The sequence below is a fragment of the Hippocampus comes genome, unplaced genomic scaffold (assembly GCF_001891065.2).
Source record: "Hippocampus comes isolate QL1 unplaced genomic scaffold, H_comes_QL1_v1.1 scaffold166, whole genome shotgun sequence".
In the NCBI taxonomy this organism is placed as follows: domain Eukaryota; kingdom Metazoa; phylum Chordata; class Actinopteri; order Syngnathiformes; family Syngnathidae; genus Hippocampus; species Hippocampus comes.
The window spans coordinates 763,820-781,647 of record NW_017805452.1 but is presented as its reverse complement, the minus strand read 5'-3'; the positions used below and the strand labels follow the sequence as shown (position 1 = coordinate 781,647).

The following is a 17,828-nucleotide window of genomic DNA, read 5'->3' as shown; positions in this document are numbered from 1 at the left end:
GGGGGGGGGGCATTTGGTTTTTTTTCTTTTTTAAAGAAAGAACACACTCTCTCTTTCACTGCCTCCTGTTCTTAAATTGTTCGCACCTACGCTCATTTAAATCACTGAAGATGGTCAGCTTATTGATCGCTATAAGTTTGCAACGTTTGAGTTTGGTGTTAAGTGAGCAATGTGGTTGTGATTGCGCTCAAATCAGGCGGCTCCACGTTTTTCAAAAACAAAGCCATTTTGAAACGCAAAACCGTCTTTGATGTTGATAAAAACATGAATGTCAATATTTCAGATGATTCGAAATTGTCTTTGATATTTATGAAAAAGTGCAGATTGGGTTTAGGAGCTAAATCTACATTAGCACGTTCACTGCTCAGAGTTTGAATGTTAGTTCAACCTCCCTATATGGAATTTGCATTTTCTTCTGTGGTCAAAAGGCAAGTCAGACATTCTTGCTCCAGTCTCAAAATTCCCTTGCACATTCGCCACCTTGCACTCAGTATCTGAGGATCGCCATGCAATGCATTACGGAAACACGCACGCTAGCTCGTCTCTTTGGCTGTTTATGGCCAGTCCGAGGTCAGCCGATTGAGGCAGCAGGACATACCGACACACTCGTTTCTTAATGTGACTAAGCTGTTGCTGGTTTCAGAGCTTAGTCTACATCTCGCAGTTGTGCGCGTGTGTGTGCGTGTGTGTGTGTGCAGCAGCCATGTGGGACGCAATGGAAAACCAGTGAGTCACCCTCGTCTGGACAGGAAGCCACCGGCCGGCCTAATAGCGTATCCCATTCAGAAATGTGACAGCTTTAAATAGCTTGCCACTGCATTTTGACACACCGGCTATAAAGCGGGCGGGGGAACACGGCGGAGGTGAGAAGGGGCGAGGTTGATCAGTTTGCCGGACAAGCCATGTGTGCGCATCGGGTTGCCGGCGAAGAGCTTTTGTAACTGAGTAACTGAAACCGCTCCGAAGTTATTCGCAGTCAGCGGTCCGCAATCACAGCTAGTGATCAGAGCTGCTACAAACGCAATCTTGTCTTGTATCGAGATTATTTGTCTGTTTCGCTCATGTTAGGGTCCCTTATGGAGGTTGCTCATCATGGCTTGCGTGTGTGTGCACATGCACGTGTGTGCGCGTGTTTGCATGCATGCGATCGTGGGAGGTTGCCTGCTTGAAAAGTAGATCTTCCAATGGGCACCGCTGCGCTAGACCAACAGCGGGTCTTTGGTTTATGACAGTCCCGACATACAAGGTTCCAAATTGATAAGCCTCCGGCATAGTCACCCATTTACGACCAAAACTGAGTTACATCACCGCTCTAGGAGGAAGTAGAACTCTATCTAACAATATTTCCCACAGTCCAAACACTGAAAGCAAAGTGGAAAACATTACTCTGGTTCCAAACCTGTACGATGGGGTGTCCTCCGCCAAGCGCTTTCACCGCCCCCCTGCTGCCTTCAGTCTCATAGTGGGCACGGTGGTGGGACTTGGGCTGGACCTCGATCTGTAGGCTGTAAGGTCCTGAGCTGGATGGCAACTGCCAGTCGAGGGCCGGCAGAGACGGGCTGGAAAAGACAAGAAATCTGTTGCTCCCCAATGATTCCAACACACGAACATTTGAAGAGTTTCTCTACCTGACAAACTGCTTGGGCTTGGACCAGGCATATTGGTGCTGAGGCACATCGAGGAAACCTCCGCAGTATGCCTCCTTTTTCAGAGGCAGGCGGTTGGAGAGGTGTTCGTCTCGACAGAACTCCCCGGGTGTCAGTTCTTCGCCGCCGGGCTCCAGCTTGAGGCTGACGGTGGGGTTGTGCTCCAAGCTGGTCCTCCGAGCTTTCATGGGTATACCTTCCCCGAGGTCGGCCATGCCGTCCGTGCTCAGAGCGTTAATGGCCGCCAAGATGGCCGAGTTGGTGTACTGGTTGGTGTTAGGAAGCCAGGAATCCTCGGTGACGCTGAGTCGGGGCGAGGTTTGGGGTGACGGCCCCGGGGAGTGGTTGGGCGTGTGCTGGCAGTGCTTGTGTGCTGTCCCGCCACCGTTAAAGCTGTACTTCCTCTTGGCACCACAAGGGGAGTTAGGCCTGGAGCTGCCCCGGCCAACAAAGGGGTCATCCGTCACGCTTATGCGAGGCGATGTGGAAGGGGAGTGTCGCGGCGAGCTACTAGGCAGGGCCAGGGTGGAACCCTTGGGGGACACCGAGGGCGACTGCCAGGGAGAGTTTTGCGGCGATTGGTCGTAGTTGTACGAGAAGCCCGACTCGTAAGATGACGCTTCTGACTGGCAACTGCGGGAAGAGACGCTGCTGGCCGGACTTAGGCAGCTTGGATCGCGGTAACCATCTGCACTGGGGAGGGTCAACGTAACAACGGAGTTGACCCGCTTGGCCACGGGAAGGCTGTCCTGCTCCGCCTCGTCCTCCGGGAACTGACTGTAGGCGGTGATCTCGATGCGAGGGCTCTCCAGGGCGGGAGCCCCGTTCGGACGGACCGAGTAATAGCCGGCGGCGCTCAGCTCGTCCTGGCTATCGAAGACGTGGGCCTCAGAGACCGAGATGACGGGGCTGGACTGGAGGCTCAGGTACTGGGGTGCGAGGCAAGGGTTGCCCAGTGGGATGGAGAGGCTGACATTGGGCGTGTAGCCATATGCGTCTGGAAGACAAACAGAATGGCAGAAGACTCACTCAAGGTTTGTATTGCTTCACACAGCTTTTCTGTAGTGCTACCCTCCCCATCCATGACCGTGTTGGCCAGAATATAAGACGGTGTTTTTTGCATTGAAATAAGACTGAAAAAGTGGGGGTTGTCTTATATTCGGGGTCTAGACATTTTACCCATTCACAACGCTAGATGGCGCCAGATATCATTGAAGCGAATGCTGAACTTGACTCCCTAGGCCAAAGTGAACCCGTCACGAAGAATAAAAATAAAAATAGCGGTAGCATGAAGAAGAAAAATAAAAATAGCAGTAAGAAAGAAAAGAGAAGAAAATAATAGAAGAGATAACAGAAAATGGAGAAACGTAGCAACAATCTGGAGAAAAGTGGGTCGAAGATCGGCCAGGTTAACCGGCAGCTGAGGAGAAGTTATGATGTAATTTACATTTCAAAAACCAGAAGCCATTCATTTATGAATGTGATTGCACTTTAGTTTACATATTTAAATGGTCAGATATTGAGATTTGAATGAGGCAAAATAACATGCTTTTTCTCTCAAATATATTGTTAGAATCATTTCAGATGTACTGTCATTATTTTCTGTATAAAAATTAATTTGGTGTTCAAAAAGTCTTTTTTCAAACTTGAGTTTTGAAAAAGAGGGGGTCGTCTTATAATCAGGGCCGTCTTATATTCGGGCCAATACGGTATTTTCATTCCACCACCACCACCCCCATTGACAGTGCTGTGCTTTCATGAGGGTTGCCGGTGAGCTTGAAACCCATCCCAGCTGACTTTTGTACTGGTTAGGGGGTGGAACCAGCTTTTGGGTGAAAGACCAGAAGGATGACAAATTGTCTCGTCACAAGCAAAATAAATACAAGCTTCGCCCAACCATCAGGTTTGGGTTTACATGTGCCTAGATTGAGTCTTCCCGGTTTTATCCACCGCAGCATGACCAGTCACACTGGGCTTTGGCTACTGCCTGGTCCAAGAACAATGACACAGAACATTTCCAACAGTTTGAGTCGTATAACTGGAGACTGGGTGGGTGGTGGGGGTGAACGCATACTGTATAAAACAACTAAAAATAAACTCCATCTGGCCCCACTATAACCAAACCCAACATGGTTTTTTTTCCCCCCTCATTTCACACTGCAAGATGTGTGCAGTTCGTTCACACCGTTACAAAGTGTTAACACTACAGTGCATATTTTTGTTGGTGGGGAGTGTCTACCTTGTGCCGTCCGTGCCAAAAAGCCTGGGAAGCAGACGTCACATAGGCGAGCTTAATAGGCACCCGTCTAAATTTATATGACATCAGCGGCACCCGAGGAGTCTGAAACCACAAGTAGGCCTTTTTTTTCTCTCTCTTTTTTTTTTTTAAACCTTGGCCGAACGGCTTAATTTAGGACGCCTCAACGTCCCACTAGGTAGTAACAAAAGGCTCACTTTTTGAAATATTTAAGATCCGGCATAGAGGATTCCGAGATTGTTTTCGAAACGTTTGAAGATAATTGCTGAAGACATGTAAAAAAACTGAGAACTATGGAGAAATTGTGGAGCTATGGCGAACAGTGTTTCAACATTTCAGTTTTCCTGATTTTTGGGGTATGGCTAAAAATGGCGCCACGTGCTGAGCTTTGGAGTCCACTTTAGAGAGCCTCGTTGTCGGCAGTGAGTGCACGTACGTCAAGCAAAGAAAGAAGAGCGAGTAGGGGGATTGTTAATATTATTAGTTTTAAGTCTGACATGAGTCTGTGGACAGGGACTTCATGGTGGCATGGACAGTTTAGAGTGCCTCGGTGTCCTGGCGCAGAAAAGCCACCACGATGATCCTGTGCGAATATTCCAGTCACTGGAGGCATTGAGAGGCTATATTTTCGCACCTCAAAAATTGTACACATAAGAAGCGTGGTCTATGAAGTAGCGTGCATTTTCTGGAGGTCGCAGTAGTGGTATTTGACAGTTGATTGGGGTGTGGTTTCAATGTTTGAGAGCAGCTTGATTTTTCATATTTTTAAAGCCTTTTTTCTTCTTTTTTAAAATCATTGATCAGCTGTGGTGTGTTGAGTTTAGAGGACATTATCTTACTTTTACAGGGAGGGGGGAGGACATTAAACTTGATATTTTGCGGATCTTGGAACACGGTTGTTTGATTGTAGGAGCTAGAAAATGTGAAAACAAAAATCAAGAAGAGTGTATACATTTTTTTTTCCAACAGTGATTTTCCTTGGTTGTAATTAATTCACCTGGGTTATGGTTTTTATGGATTTTTTTTTGTTCAGGCTGTGGATTTTTAAAATAATTTTTACATATATGCTGATATCATATGTATTATTTTGAAACAGGACAAAAAACGGAATCAGGAAGCATCTCTATTTTTTGCATGAAAGTGAATCATCGTCACATTGTGCCAAGTGCCACACGGACATGTCAAACGTGTCATCAGATGTTCCGAAAGTACATTAATGAAACATTATGGAAAAGGTCAAATTAAGTCACAAAAGTGAAAACTCACCCTCCTCGGCAGATTTCATCATCTCCTTTTGGAAGCCCAAAGAGCACAAAGTGATGTCAAACTGTTGCTTCGGATGCCAAACGATTCACTTTGTGATCCATAGAAGCACTACAGTTGCAGTATTCCCCAGGTTCGAAATAACCTTTTTTTGTACGAAAGAGGGGAATCCAGAAGGGTTCCTCTGTAGTGTGTGTGTGGGAGTGGTGGTAGGGAAGGGGGGTGGGGGGGATCCTGGTTCCGTTGGTTCGCCTGTGACCGTGACGCTCAGCACACTGGAGCGCCTTTTAAACCGGGGGATCACCTCAGAGGATCGCCTCCCTGGGAGGGTCCTGTCCTGCCCTGCCCCCTTCCGCTCCGGAACGCGCCAGTGACGCAAACGTGCGTGCGCGCGGCCGACGCCATCCAGTGGAGATCCTGGCGGCGCGCGGCGCAGGCGCAGCTGCGGGCGGACCAGGCTGGCAGGGAATCCTGGAGGATTTGATCAAACTGCATGGAGTCCCAAAAACACCCGGCAGAAGGATCAAAAACACGTGTGCTTCAAAATACGATCAACATCAAATCAACGTCGGCTAAAAGCGGGCGGACGCAGCCATGCTCTTAAAAAGGCGACCTTTGTCGTGTATTCAATTATTTAACAACATTCCAACTTCATTGGAATTAGCTTTGTAAATAAAATATATTGAAACAAAGTCAACTAAATATATTTTGTCGAGTAGGTATATACATAAAGTCCAAATGTTGCCTGTGATGTGAGTGCAGGGGCACCTCGAGGAGTTTTGCAAAGGCAAATGGCTTCTCGTGCTTCCTGCCGTCAGGAAGGTCACGTGAGCCTGCGGGCCCGCCGAACGCATCATTATGGATGCGGCCATTATAAAAATATCAAAGTCTTTTATATACCCTACGCACCCCGTCATTTGACACGCCGAGCACATGCATGAACGCAGGATCCCGCGTGGGTCGCGCCTAGAGGACGCTCGCTGCGGTCAAACTGCTGGATCCGCTTCCACCGGTTGGGACCAGCTCGAAGTGGTTCTTTTGCTCTCGGGTGGTGACTTTGACTCGCTATTCCTGAAGGTCTGCGCAATTCAACCACACCGTTTAAAAAAATTAATAATTTTGGTGTCTGAAATAGTAATATAAGTTAAAATCTAAATTCTTGATATCAAACGGAATTTAGTGATACGGTGACCTCAAGTCCGTCAAATTTGTGGACGTGCGCTAAAAGTTTTGTTTCGATTGGAACGCTTAAAAAACCGACAATTGATTTTGCTGAAACCTTGGCGATCAACAGAAAAATAATGCTGTCAATACGGGAACTTATACTCACTATTTTAGACGGCGCTCAACCTAGAGGACTGGAGAAGAACAGTGTGATTTTGCATGGCAAGATTTCAGCCAGCTAGCTTTGACACGTATCGGATTGTTGTTCCCCCAGAGTGACATTGTCGTATTTTTCCTGATGTCGTCACGCTACTTAAGCTCATTTGGCTCACAGCAAAACGTATAATGAGCTCCGAAAATGATTTGCCTCGCCCTTATTTGGCAATTGAGCGCATCTCCTCTTACATAAAACTTTGTTCGTCCCCTCAAAGGGCAATTGTCATTTCATTGACCTCATGGAAAATAAATTGGGGGTTGAGGTTAGGGGGGTGGGCGTTTGCGTGGTTGGGGTCCGCATGGGTAAATCAAACGTGCAGCAGTAAACACTGGTGTGGTCTTCATAAATAACGCCGGCACTCTTTGATGAGGGAGTTGGGGTGGTCGTCACTTAGTCGGCACGGCAACTGCCACCACAGACCACAAGGGTCCCGAGACACAGAAACCGAACATGCGATGGCACAATAACAATAGTAGCCAAGAATTCCTTGTGGCCCCATTTTCACAGTGACGCCTCGAAATGATGAACTAGAATTCCCCCAAGTCGGAATTCACCTAAAATGGCTGACTTCCTGTTTAATTCCAAGCAGGGGGGCCTTAAAAGTCATTTGTTCACCCTGTTATTGTAGACATGACTGCCAAATTTGAAGTTGATCTGTGAAAATTGTGTTGGGAGATTTGTTTTTGTTTGTTGAACTTCCAAGCTCTGGGTTTCACAGAAAATATAGCCACTTCAAACCAAAATGGCCGAGTTATCATATCTGGGCAGGGGTCCTTGAGACCTTTTTTGTGCGTTGCATAATGATGGACATTTCCATCAAATTTCATGCGAATCACTGTGACCGCCTTGGGTCGCCATTTTTTTTTTCCCCAAGCTTTTGAGCCTTGGAATTTGCCCCTTAAATGGGGTCGTCAAACTAAAATGGCCGACATTCAGTAGAATTCCAGACACGGGTGCCCCTTGGACTTTGTGTCTTATGCAAGAAACGTCGACCCTGTTTTGTGTGTATCGGAAAAACTGGTGTAGCTGGCTAATTGTTTTTTTTTTTTCATCTAACTTTAAAATCTTGCAATTTGCCACTAAAATGTTTGTTTAAAAACCGAACTGGCCAACTTCCATTTCAATTGCACGCTTCCAATGTTCCTGCATCTCTGAAAAGTTTTTCGCTGTCCAAGCAGGGGCTTCTTTTGGACCTCAAGCATTTGGACAAACACGAAAATGTTCCCCGCTTCTGACAACCGCGGTGAGATTGGTGGGTGTAGCTCCACAATAAAACGTTTAGTGGGTGTCCCTGCACAATAAAATGTTGACAATCTGGTTTGTCTCCCCAGCAGAAAGGAACATTAGATGATGTTTTCATGTGTAAAGAAGCAAAGTTCTACTTTCCCTGCTGCTGACTCATGACCTGCTTGTCTTGGCAACTCTAAAAAAAAGACCTTCATGAATGTGTATTTTCATTTATGAATAATAACAGTAGCATGTCCTTAAAAGGCCTAATGTGCTGACTTGTTAAGGTTTCCATTGTCAAAAGTTGGGAAGGGAGGGCGCCGCTTTCCCCCCCCCCCCACAGTTTTAGTTGTTAATGCAATTGCATTGAAACTAGTTCTGTCAGATTTTGTCGTTTCCAATTTCAGCTCTTTAAATATATCAATATATCCTATTGTACATCAACTTGTATCATGTTGTCATGCGGTGAAACAGAGACAGGTAGACAGACAACATAATACTCACAGGCATACATTCCTTATCCTCTGCGAAGAACGATTAATATTGCAACTTACTGAGAAGTGGACGTAAGTCTTTTTTTTTTTTTTACATATACTGCCCCCAGGTGGGACACTGTAAGAGCAGCACAATCACGCATACAGCTTTAGTCTTCACATTTTATGTATTTTTTTTTTTAAATGCAGGCACAGCATTATAAAGTTCTATTTTTCTGAATTCAGAGCATATTATAAATTATTTTATTTTTCTTCAATTTAGCAAAACTGAGTGAGAGAAAGCAGAAACGTACATTTTATCTCAAAAATGACTGGCAACGTCTGACACTGGCTACGTCTGATCGTGGCTATTTTGGGCAAGATGTGAGGGTAGTAGATTATGAAAAAAAAAAAGAATGCATGTGTGACATTAACTTAGCATTTTTGACCAGTTTGCTTCATTTCTCTCCATAAAAAGGATGAAAGACCAAATTGAGGCATGTACCGTTGGGTCTTGGCGGAGGCCATGTTTTAGCCACTTTGGCTGAGTTTTTATTTAGCTGGCTGGCTAAACGTCCCTCCCTTCAATTCTCAGCTCTCTTTCCTGCGCTCAGACTTCCTGTCTCCCATCAATGTTCTCCTTTTTTCTCCGGCCACTATGACGGAATCCCAAGTTTCCTGTTGTGAAGGCCGCTGCCTGGTAACGGCCCAGGGCAGGGAGGAGCCTGGGGGGAGAGGTTTCTTTCCGGTTTTTTTTTTGTTTTGTTTCTCTCTCTTCCAAAGAGCACGGTATGAAGGCTCCAAGCGCGACAGCGCAGAAGTGTCACGGCGGTGGCACCACAAGCGAGTGGTTAACAGACAAATTTGCTCCCGTGACTCACTCCCACGAAGGACAGTTTAGGAGGGAGGGGGGGAAGGGGGGATCACTGACTCACACATGTGAAGAGTAGTGAGTTTGTATAATGGACATCAGAGTTTAAAGTTATGAACAAAATGCGCGTTAATGAGGACTTGAAAACATGGAAAGGTTTGCAAAAGAGCTGAAATTCACACTCCGGGTCAAAAGGGGGCAGTATAAAAAAAAGTGGCAGTGAAAATAACTGCAAAACTGGTGTATGGATGCCAAATAAGTAAAATCGTGATGAGAATATGAACATTATGTGAAATACATACAGTAAAATATATAAATGAGGAAAATGAAAACAGAAATGTATAGATTTATATTTAATAACAAATACACATTCAAAACTGTAGTTAGAAAGTAAAATAAAATCAAAAGTTAATACACGAATACAACATAAATATCTAAAATTAACAAAATATTGCCGTAAATAGAATACTACAGAAAATAACTTGATTTATCCATTCCAAACAAAATGTTTATAATATATAGGTAAAATATGCATTAAATGTAAGAAAATAAAATATTTACAAAATGTAAAAATAAAAATGTAAAATATATCAATGGAAAAATAAATCAGTAATAGAGGTGAATTAACATTTCGAATAGGAAATAAATTATGTGCATATTATAGACAAACAACATAAAATTATGAAATTATTTAAGAAACAAAAAGGTGACAATTAACAGAGTACATAAGTGTACGTATTGGCAATTGAAAAAAAAAATGCTAACGAAATAAAAGTAAAATACTTGTAGAACAAAATTAAATGCGTTTTGAAAGCAACACAAAAAATCTAAAATTAAGTATTTAAGTGGTAATTGCAAGATCAAATATATAAAAAGCAACCTAACTAGGGTGGGGGCGGGGGAGAAAATTTGTGTATCTCCAGGCTAGTCGTTGCAAGAATTATCCACTAATTTAAAGACCCTTAAAATAGAATTTGAAATCTACAATTTATGCAGTACAAATTAAAAAAAAAAAAAGTATTTAAAAATGGATGCCAAGGTTGAAAATAAAACATGTACCCTCGCCAAAGCTCCCGGTAGAATGAGGTCTGGTCTGAGCTAAAACTTCACCTCATGGAGTTTTTCAGGGAATATCATTAGCAGTAACTTTATCTTGTATTTTCTTCTTCTTCTTCTTCTTAGTATTCATAGCGAGCGCCCAAGACGGACGGCGTACGCTTTTTGGTCGGCGCGGCCACTTTAGCTGCTGCTTAGTAACCAGATAGGATAATAGCATAATGGCAGCTCTCCATTTTTGGCTGAGAGAAAAAAAAAATCATCCTAGCGCATGCAGCAGAAGGGGAGAGAAAAAAAAAAATCAACAGATGTTCCATGCATCTGCAGTTGTGCTGTGTCAGTGAATTTTACATCCCAATTGTGGGCTGCGTGAAATGGAGTGCGTGGTGTGTGTGTGTGTGTGTGTGTGTGTGTCAAGGCGGTCTGTCGCTAGCAGGCTAATGGTTTAGCATGAAGAAAGTCCCAAAATCAGGAACGGTTTAACTCCTCATGCCACAAAGTCACAAACGTCAGCGCAAAGCGGTAAAAGCCATCGGACCATCACGTTCATCCGCATCCATCTGCAAACTACTTCTCCTCTTTCTGCACAAATTGATAACACATTGCGCTACACATTGTTTGCCCCATGGCTGCTTTGGATTACATGCTAAGCACATCTTTTTTTTCCCCCCACTTTTTACGCATGCGTATACAGGCGAAACCTGTAATTACGGCAGTGTTAGCTTCACGTAAAGCAAATATTTTTGGTTTAGATTGAAAGAGGGAAGTTTCTTGCCTTGGAGGAAAGTCTGGAAATGTTTGTCTCTGACATTTTTGTTTGTTTTTTTTAAATACTGCTAGCTAACGAATATGTGGCATCAGCTCGCCACGGCTGAAGTTAGTTTGTTGCCAGAAGCTCCCAAACATAAAATAAAACATGAAATGAGAATTACACACATTGTATATTTAACCCAACACCACGTCACAAGCGGATGTTTCTAGCTGAATGCTAATATACAATGCAAAACCGCATTGGAGCGCTAAGAAAAGTAGCATCAATGACGGCGTTACACTTCTTTAAGCAACGGATATTTAAACACAAAGGAATGCAGGAACACAGTACACAGACTATCTAACAATCTGCTCTTTTTATGTTCTCTTTCGCATTACAAAAACAAATGCGTCCACTAATAGTAACTGAACACGTGTGTGATGGGACACGTATGCGCACAAAGCATCAAGTGACACATGCAAAAGACGACGTCCCACGGCAGTGTTTATGCAAATAAAAATATGATCCAACGTTTAGGGGCTCATTCTTTAAAATCATTTTATATCAACAAAGGAGTGATGCGGGAGGTGGTGGAATTATTGGGAACTGAGGGAACTTTTCTTTCACTTCATTTCATTGAGACATCCGGTAAAGATGACATCACGTACCAGACATGTCTACTAAAGATGACTTCACATCATAAATGAACTGCCTGTGTGGCTGAATTACATGTATTTTTTTATACTGTATGCAGCATGTTTACAATATCCAGGGCAAGTGGCTCGTTTACACTTTATATATTGGCTTCAATATCACTTTGGCGAAAGATTTAGAAAGTCTGGTCCTTGGAATGCAGCCTGTAAAAGTTAGTGTGACAGCTAGAATTTGGAAGTCAACATACAGGGAAAAAAAAGTATGTTCAAGTGTATTCTTGAGCCCTCATATGGCAATAAGAGTTATTTCCCCCTTTATAATTATATTCCTGCTCAATTTGGACAACAAAATGAAGGCTCTGTTGTCTTGTCAAATATTTGGTGTTTGTTCTCCATCTAGTGGCCAAATGGCGACACTGCAGGGAGAATTTCAAAACCAGGAATGTTTTCAGCATGTAAATTTTTACTGTAATCTCAAATGGAAAATTAAACACCATATTTAGCAGCGACACGGTTTGAATTTGCAGTGCTGGACTTAAAAATAAAAATTCTATATTCTGAAACGACAGCAGAGATATAAACTTTAGGGAAAGCTTAAAAAAAAAAAACACCACCACTTTTCATTCGTCCTTCTCTACATATTGCGTGGTACGTTTTTCTTGTCTTGTTTTTTTAAACACTTTAAATACAATATGTGCGGGCAGAGATGCAAACAGGGATGCCGTAAATGATAAAACTCATTCCAGACATCCCTAAGTGCACAGAGTAAAATTAACACCTAAAAAATGTAAACCAAAAGTCTACAAATTACACTTTAGGACCTTTGAAATGTGCACTCCCTCTCGGCGGCCATTTTAATGTGTGAAAAGACCATTTTTAATTGTTTTGTGCTCGTTCCATTCAAGTAATCACAAAAAGTCTCAAGAGATATCAATCAAAAAAAAATAAAAACATCATTACTGACCTCCACATCCAGCAGTGAGGAGTTGCAGCGGTGAAAAGAAAAAAAAAATGTGTGAGAGTTGATGACAAGATGGCTTCCGTGTGTGTCTCAGGAGGCCAGTTTGGAGTAGCTGGATGGCGAGAATTTCCGCTTGAGGTACTTAATGATGTAAAGCGGCAGGCAGCTGACCAGTGTGATGGACGACACCTTCCAAATAAAAGGCCACGTGGTGATAAACCTCAAGTCTGATGAAACACACACAACCAATAAGACTTAAAAACAGAAAAGTTACAGTCACAAGTCGTACATTACAGCAAAGATATTGTATTTAAAATACAAAATGATTGAATTTACTATTAGTTAAGGAATCTAAATGTATGAATAAAAATAAGTTTTGCAAAAAAATTAATGAAGTTACAAATCATCAAAAAACTAAATACAATTAAAATCATATAAAGCAAAATACACAAAGTATGTTTCCATTTCAAATCAGTATGATATTCAAAAAATACAGCAATTTAAAATAGATGCCTAAATTAATCAAAAAAATAGATAAAGTGCACATGAACTCAAACATAAGTCCAGTGGTACCTCTACTTACGAACGTCTCTTCATACGAAATTTTCAAATTATGAAACGCCTCAACAGGAAAATATTGCCTCTAATTACGAAAGAAATTTCAAGATACGAAAAGTAAAAATACAGTATGGGCTGCTGCTCGCAGCTCCCAGTTTCCTGAAGGCAACATATTAATTGTTGCTTTGCTATTGGCTATTACCTAACATCCTCCTGGCATCCCATAATTTGTGTACGCATTGAAGGGTGTGTCTCACCGAAGTACTCGTTGAGGAAGGCGAGCGAGGCCAAGTAGCAGCCCAGGCTGAGGAACTCTGCCACCACCATGAGCCAGTGCCACATGCGCACCGTCAGCGCCACCATGAGCAGCTCGGTCAAGATGAGCGCCGTGAACGAGATGGCCACCACGTGCACAAACTCCGACTCGAACAGCACCAAGGCACCGTACATCAGGATGCCCCCTGGTGGCGACGGGGAAAAGTCCACAATCGGTGAGCGCGGAACAACATCAACATTACAAACTCGTGCACACACACACAAAATAAAAAAATGTAAAAGACAATATAAAATGTTATACCATATATGCAGTATAGCAAACATTAAATGACAATGTGAGAGTGCTATGTAAAGATGTATTCGATAATAGACAAAAATACTAGAAATTACATGAATACTATGACATAAAAAACCTCTAAAAAAGGAAAATAAAAAAAAAAAACAATCCAATAACGTATCAAATGAAATGTATATAAAATAAAAAAGGTGTGTGTAAAATAAAATCTAAACTAAAATTGTACAGACTTGTTCACGATACAATTTGAGTGCTTCTGTATGTTGCTAAATTTTCATTGAGGCCCAAACGGAGCACAAAGCAGTGCTAACAGTCGCCACGGATTACATAATCACTTATCATGCAGCACATTCCGACAGGTCAACCGCTGTAATAAACTGCCTTTGTCTGTCCCTTCATATTCGCCCTCCTCCATCTCATATCATCCTCAAATCCACCCTCCCACCCTCCCGCCCTCACGAGTGGCCTTTAATTAAATTACAAAAAAGGCAGAGCTGTCAGTCTGTCATGCCTGACCAGAAGTGCAGATCTTTCCCACTGGCTGGACGGCTTAGCCATTACACAACTATCCTTATACATGCCTTGTACCAGCCGATAGAGCTGGAAACTTAAGACACTGAGAAACAGACGTTCTGATAGTGACTTTTAAGCTGGGGGCGGGGGGGCGGGGGGCGGTGGCACTGGAAATTAGAAATTTCATGTTACCTTGATACACGCTAACCAAAACCCAGATCAGGAAGGTCTTGAAGGAAAGCGAGCGGCCCTTGGTCAAGTCCTTGTAGAGCTCCGGGTAGAGCAGCGCCATCTCCGGCTTCACGTCCTGATCCAGGACCAGTGAGAACACCGGGAACATGGTGTAGATGGTGGCGTAACTGTACGTGGGAGTTCAAAAAGTCAAAGTGTTGGTTCAAAGATTCATAAATTACCCTTACCATCTATGCTAATTTCATTAGCCCATTTATTGCATATTAAATTACGTGTTAGCATTAAGCTCGCATACTTTTGTTAGACAAAATTATACGGTTTAGTTGAACAATTTGGTGTTTGGCTCAATGATTCATTTTATTTGGTTATGTGTGTCAGCAGTTTCACAGTGAACTTCAACCGGGAGTATTTTTATTTAGAGAACTGTGCCACTGTGAGAAAAGGCGCTACGGATTAACATGGTACGTTAATTTCCTGTGTGAGTGTGCTCATTGAGATGACGTACTCCTGGTTTTCAGTAAACCGCTGAAGTGACCGCCACATGTAAGTGCACTTAAGTATACCGTACAAACGATTGCTGTAAACGGGACATTTCCACCATAACACATGATAGACGTACCAGAAAAAAAAAAAAAAATCAAAATGTAATGTATAGAACCGAGGAATGCTATAAAGATGAAAGAGAGACATACCCAACCATGAGGAATCCTTGATACAAGGGAACAGAAGCAAAATAGAATATGGAGGAGAAGACAGCCTAAAGTGGGAAAAAAAAAAAAAAAGTCAAATGTCGATGTTCATGGGGACAGAGTAGAAAAAAGTTACTTTTAAATTGTTTGCTTCTTTGGAGAGCCTGGCCACCCATCATGTGTGAAATTAGCTCGTTGGGTGTTCACTTCTGAATATTTGTTTGTAAGCAAGCTCCTTACAAATTTTGCCATAGTCCCCCCCCACAATACAAAGAGTTTCACCACCCATGACGCGTCGGCTTAAGTAGGGGAATGATCTGTCATTTTCAAACTATGGCCAGATGGCAATTCGTCACAAGCAGGGTTATATTACTTTTGGATTTTTCATTCTAGTTAGTATTTATTTCATTTTGAATGTTTCAATTCCGTGAGTCATTTTATTTATTAGAGCAGGCTCGTTCATTTTTAAATTGTATTTTTTTTAATGGAATTTAGACATCATCAGACTTCAAAAGCAGCAGATAAAAGAATAGCAAAGACGGGACGCTCAGTGTACCTGCATGGCGGAGATGATCATTCCCCGGTGCATGACAAACTGCCCGAGGGCTGCTGAGCGCTTGTAGCTATTCCTGCCGTGCACCATGAGGAGGCGGCCGATGTGTTTGAACTGCGTGATGGAGAAATCGGCCGCCAGCGACGCCTGCTTGCCTTCCTGTTCGAATCACAAAATAAGTGCCCCCCCGAAAAGAAAAAAGCTGAATGGCACAAATGGATGCAGAGTTTCTTGTCGGATGACATTTACCTTTCCTTCGATTCCAATCCCACAGTTGGCAGCCTGGATCATGCTTACGTCATTTCCGCCGTCACCTGTTGCACACAAAATCAAACGCATGAACAACAAAGAAATCGAGATTAAAAACTTCATAATAAAGCTAGCTTTGGCTCCCACCCATAGAGGACATAAATAGGTCATCGTGGCGTTTGTGAGGCCTGGCTCACCAATGGCACAGGTCCTACTGGCGGTGTGCTGCTGGAGCAGCGTGACAATCTGGGCCTTCTGCGTTGGCGAGCAGCGACAGCACACCACGGCGGGACACTGGCACGCCAGCTCCACAAACTCGTGCTCGTAGTAGCGCAGGCACACCTCCAGGGAGTCGCCCGAGATGACCAGTGCGCAGTCGTACTTCCTGCGGAAGGCGTTGAGCTCAAGGTGGGCCTCCCCTCGGTTTGTCACCTGAACAGGGACAAGCGCATTCACACGCATACCGTTGACTCCTCACATAAAAGTTAGCACACAAGGATTTCACATGAAATCCAGGCTGAACCTAAAATATGGATGATGGTAATTGGAGCAAAAATTGCTGCATGAAAATTTCCACTAACTAATGTGTGACTGTGTTGAAGTGCTGCCTCCACAAACGAAAATGTCTGGCATTCTCTCCTTTCAGACTCTGGACGGTTTGAAAACATGCAGCCGCTAGCCTAAACGCAACACCCATTTCGGCCCTGAGTCGTCACACTCTCTCAGGAGAGTTAAGGTGTACTTCAAGCACGTACCGGTCGGAAAAGATGGATGTCCTGGTTTCTAGAGACCAAATGAGAGCTTTTGGCGATGCACGTGGCAGTTTCCAGCTTGTCCCCGGTCAACATCCAGATCTGGGGGGGTGGAATCATAAAAAAACAATGACGTGATACTTTCCATTCCATTTCAATTGGCTAACATGTTTTAATCTTCTGACCAGACCTTGATGCCGGCGTTCCTGAGCAGCTCCAGCGTGGGCCTAACATCAGCCTGCAGCTGGTCCTCCACGCCGGTCAGACAGAGGAGCTCCATCTCCCGCTCCAGGCTCTCCACCACCGCTGCTACTTTAAGGGTCCGGTCGTGGATGCTCAGTTTGGCCTGGTTGTAGCGGCTCTGTGGGAGAAGTCGCCACAAGTCTGCTGATGAGCCGAGGGGAAAACTGCGATGAAGGGTAGACTGGTACCTCAAAGTCCTGGTACTGCTCCTCGGACAGCGACTTCTTGGCCACCACCAACGTTCTCAGACCTTCTCGGGCCATGTTGCCACACTGACAAGAACCAGATAATAATGGTGAACAATTTAGGGTTGTATTGTGATTATGTTGCAATTTTCAAATAGTACTGGATTTTTTTTTTTTTTTTTTTTAGGGGTGTACAATAACCCCCAAAACATGAAAAGTTGTGTTGATCAAGCCACAGATTGGTTTGCATTATTGTTGTAATCTTACTTTTTTCTTTCCTCATACTACTGCCACACTAGTTTGGTCGAATTTTGTGAAGTTGTTCTGGTAAAACCTTAAAAGACTGCAAGTCAAAGAATAAGTTTACTCTAATTGAAGACGATAAACTGTTTTAATAATTCATCATAATTCATGGCTCATATGCCAACATTTTTAACATAAAACGTTTACTTAAACTAAAACGTTTAAGTATAATAACTCTGATTTTGTTAATTACAATACAGATTAATGGATTGATTGTGGTTTTTTTTTTTTTTTTTTAAATAAACATGTGGGAAGAGCACACAAAAAAAAACTATTGCGTATTTAATAGTACCGGTAATCACAATATTATGGGGGAAAAAAACAAAACAATTAGGCTATGTAACAAAATTGTTCAGTATGAGCGGTGGTTAGTTTTGCTTCTGTATTTAAGTATGATTTCAAATTCAGTACTTTTTTTTTTTTTTTAACTGAAGTACAGGAGTTGAATCAGTCAGTTACAGTTCCCCCCCCCCCCCCCACC

The 17,828-nt window shown here is 43.1% G+C and overlaps 2 protein-coding genes across 6 annotated transcripts in view; both read right to left on the bottom strand.

Moving 5' to 3' along the window:
• nfatc1 (nuclear factor of activated T cells 1) overlaps positions 1–6,252 on the bottom strand; it is a 26,818-nt gene extending 20,566 nt beyond the window's left edge. The window contains exons 1-3 of the mRNA XM_019874169.1: positions 5,170–6,252; positions 1,629–2,643; positions 1,400–1,559 (exon numbers count right to left, since the gene is read on the bottom strand). Of these exons, the coding sequence (XP_019729728.1) occupies positions 1,400–1,559; positions 1,629–2,643; positions 5,170–5,191 (1,197 nt within the window). The 5' untranslated portion in view covers positions 5,192–6,252. The remainder of the gene's footprint in view (positions 1–1,399; positions 1,560–1,628; positions 2,644–5,169) is intronic.
• Positions 6,253–6,353: 101 nt separating this feature from the next.
• The window catches only part of atp9b (ATPase phospholipid transporting 9B), a 31,244-nt gene continuing 19,769 nt past the window's right edge, over positions 6,354–17,828 (bottom strand). For 2 of the 5 annotated variants that reach the window (XM_019874166.1, XM_019874167.1), the window contains exons 20-27: positions 16,620–16,718; positions 16,062–16,296; positions 15,865–15,929; positions 15,619–15,774; positions 15,066–15,130; positions 14,374–14,540; positions 13,355–13,558; positions 10,277–12,766 (exon numbers count right to left, since the gene is read on the bottom strand). In XM_019874166.1, the coding sequence (XP_019729725.1) occupies positions 12,630–12,766; positions 13,355–13,558; positions 14,374–14,540; positions 15,066–15,130; positions 15,619–15,774; positions 15,865–15,929; positions 16,062–16,296; positions 16,620–16,718 (1,128 nt within the window). In that variant the 3' untranslated portion in view covers positions 10,277–12,629. Of the gene's footprint in view, positions 7,971–10,086; positions 12,767–13,354; positions 13,559–14,373; positions 14,541–15,065; positions 15,131–15,618; positions 15,775–15,864; positions 15,930–16,061; positions 16,297–16,619; positions 16,719–17,828 lie in introns of those variants that run through there. The other 3 variants (XR_002168749.1, XR_002168750.1, XR_002168748.1) reach the window with 3 other exon arrangements.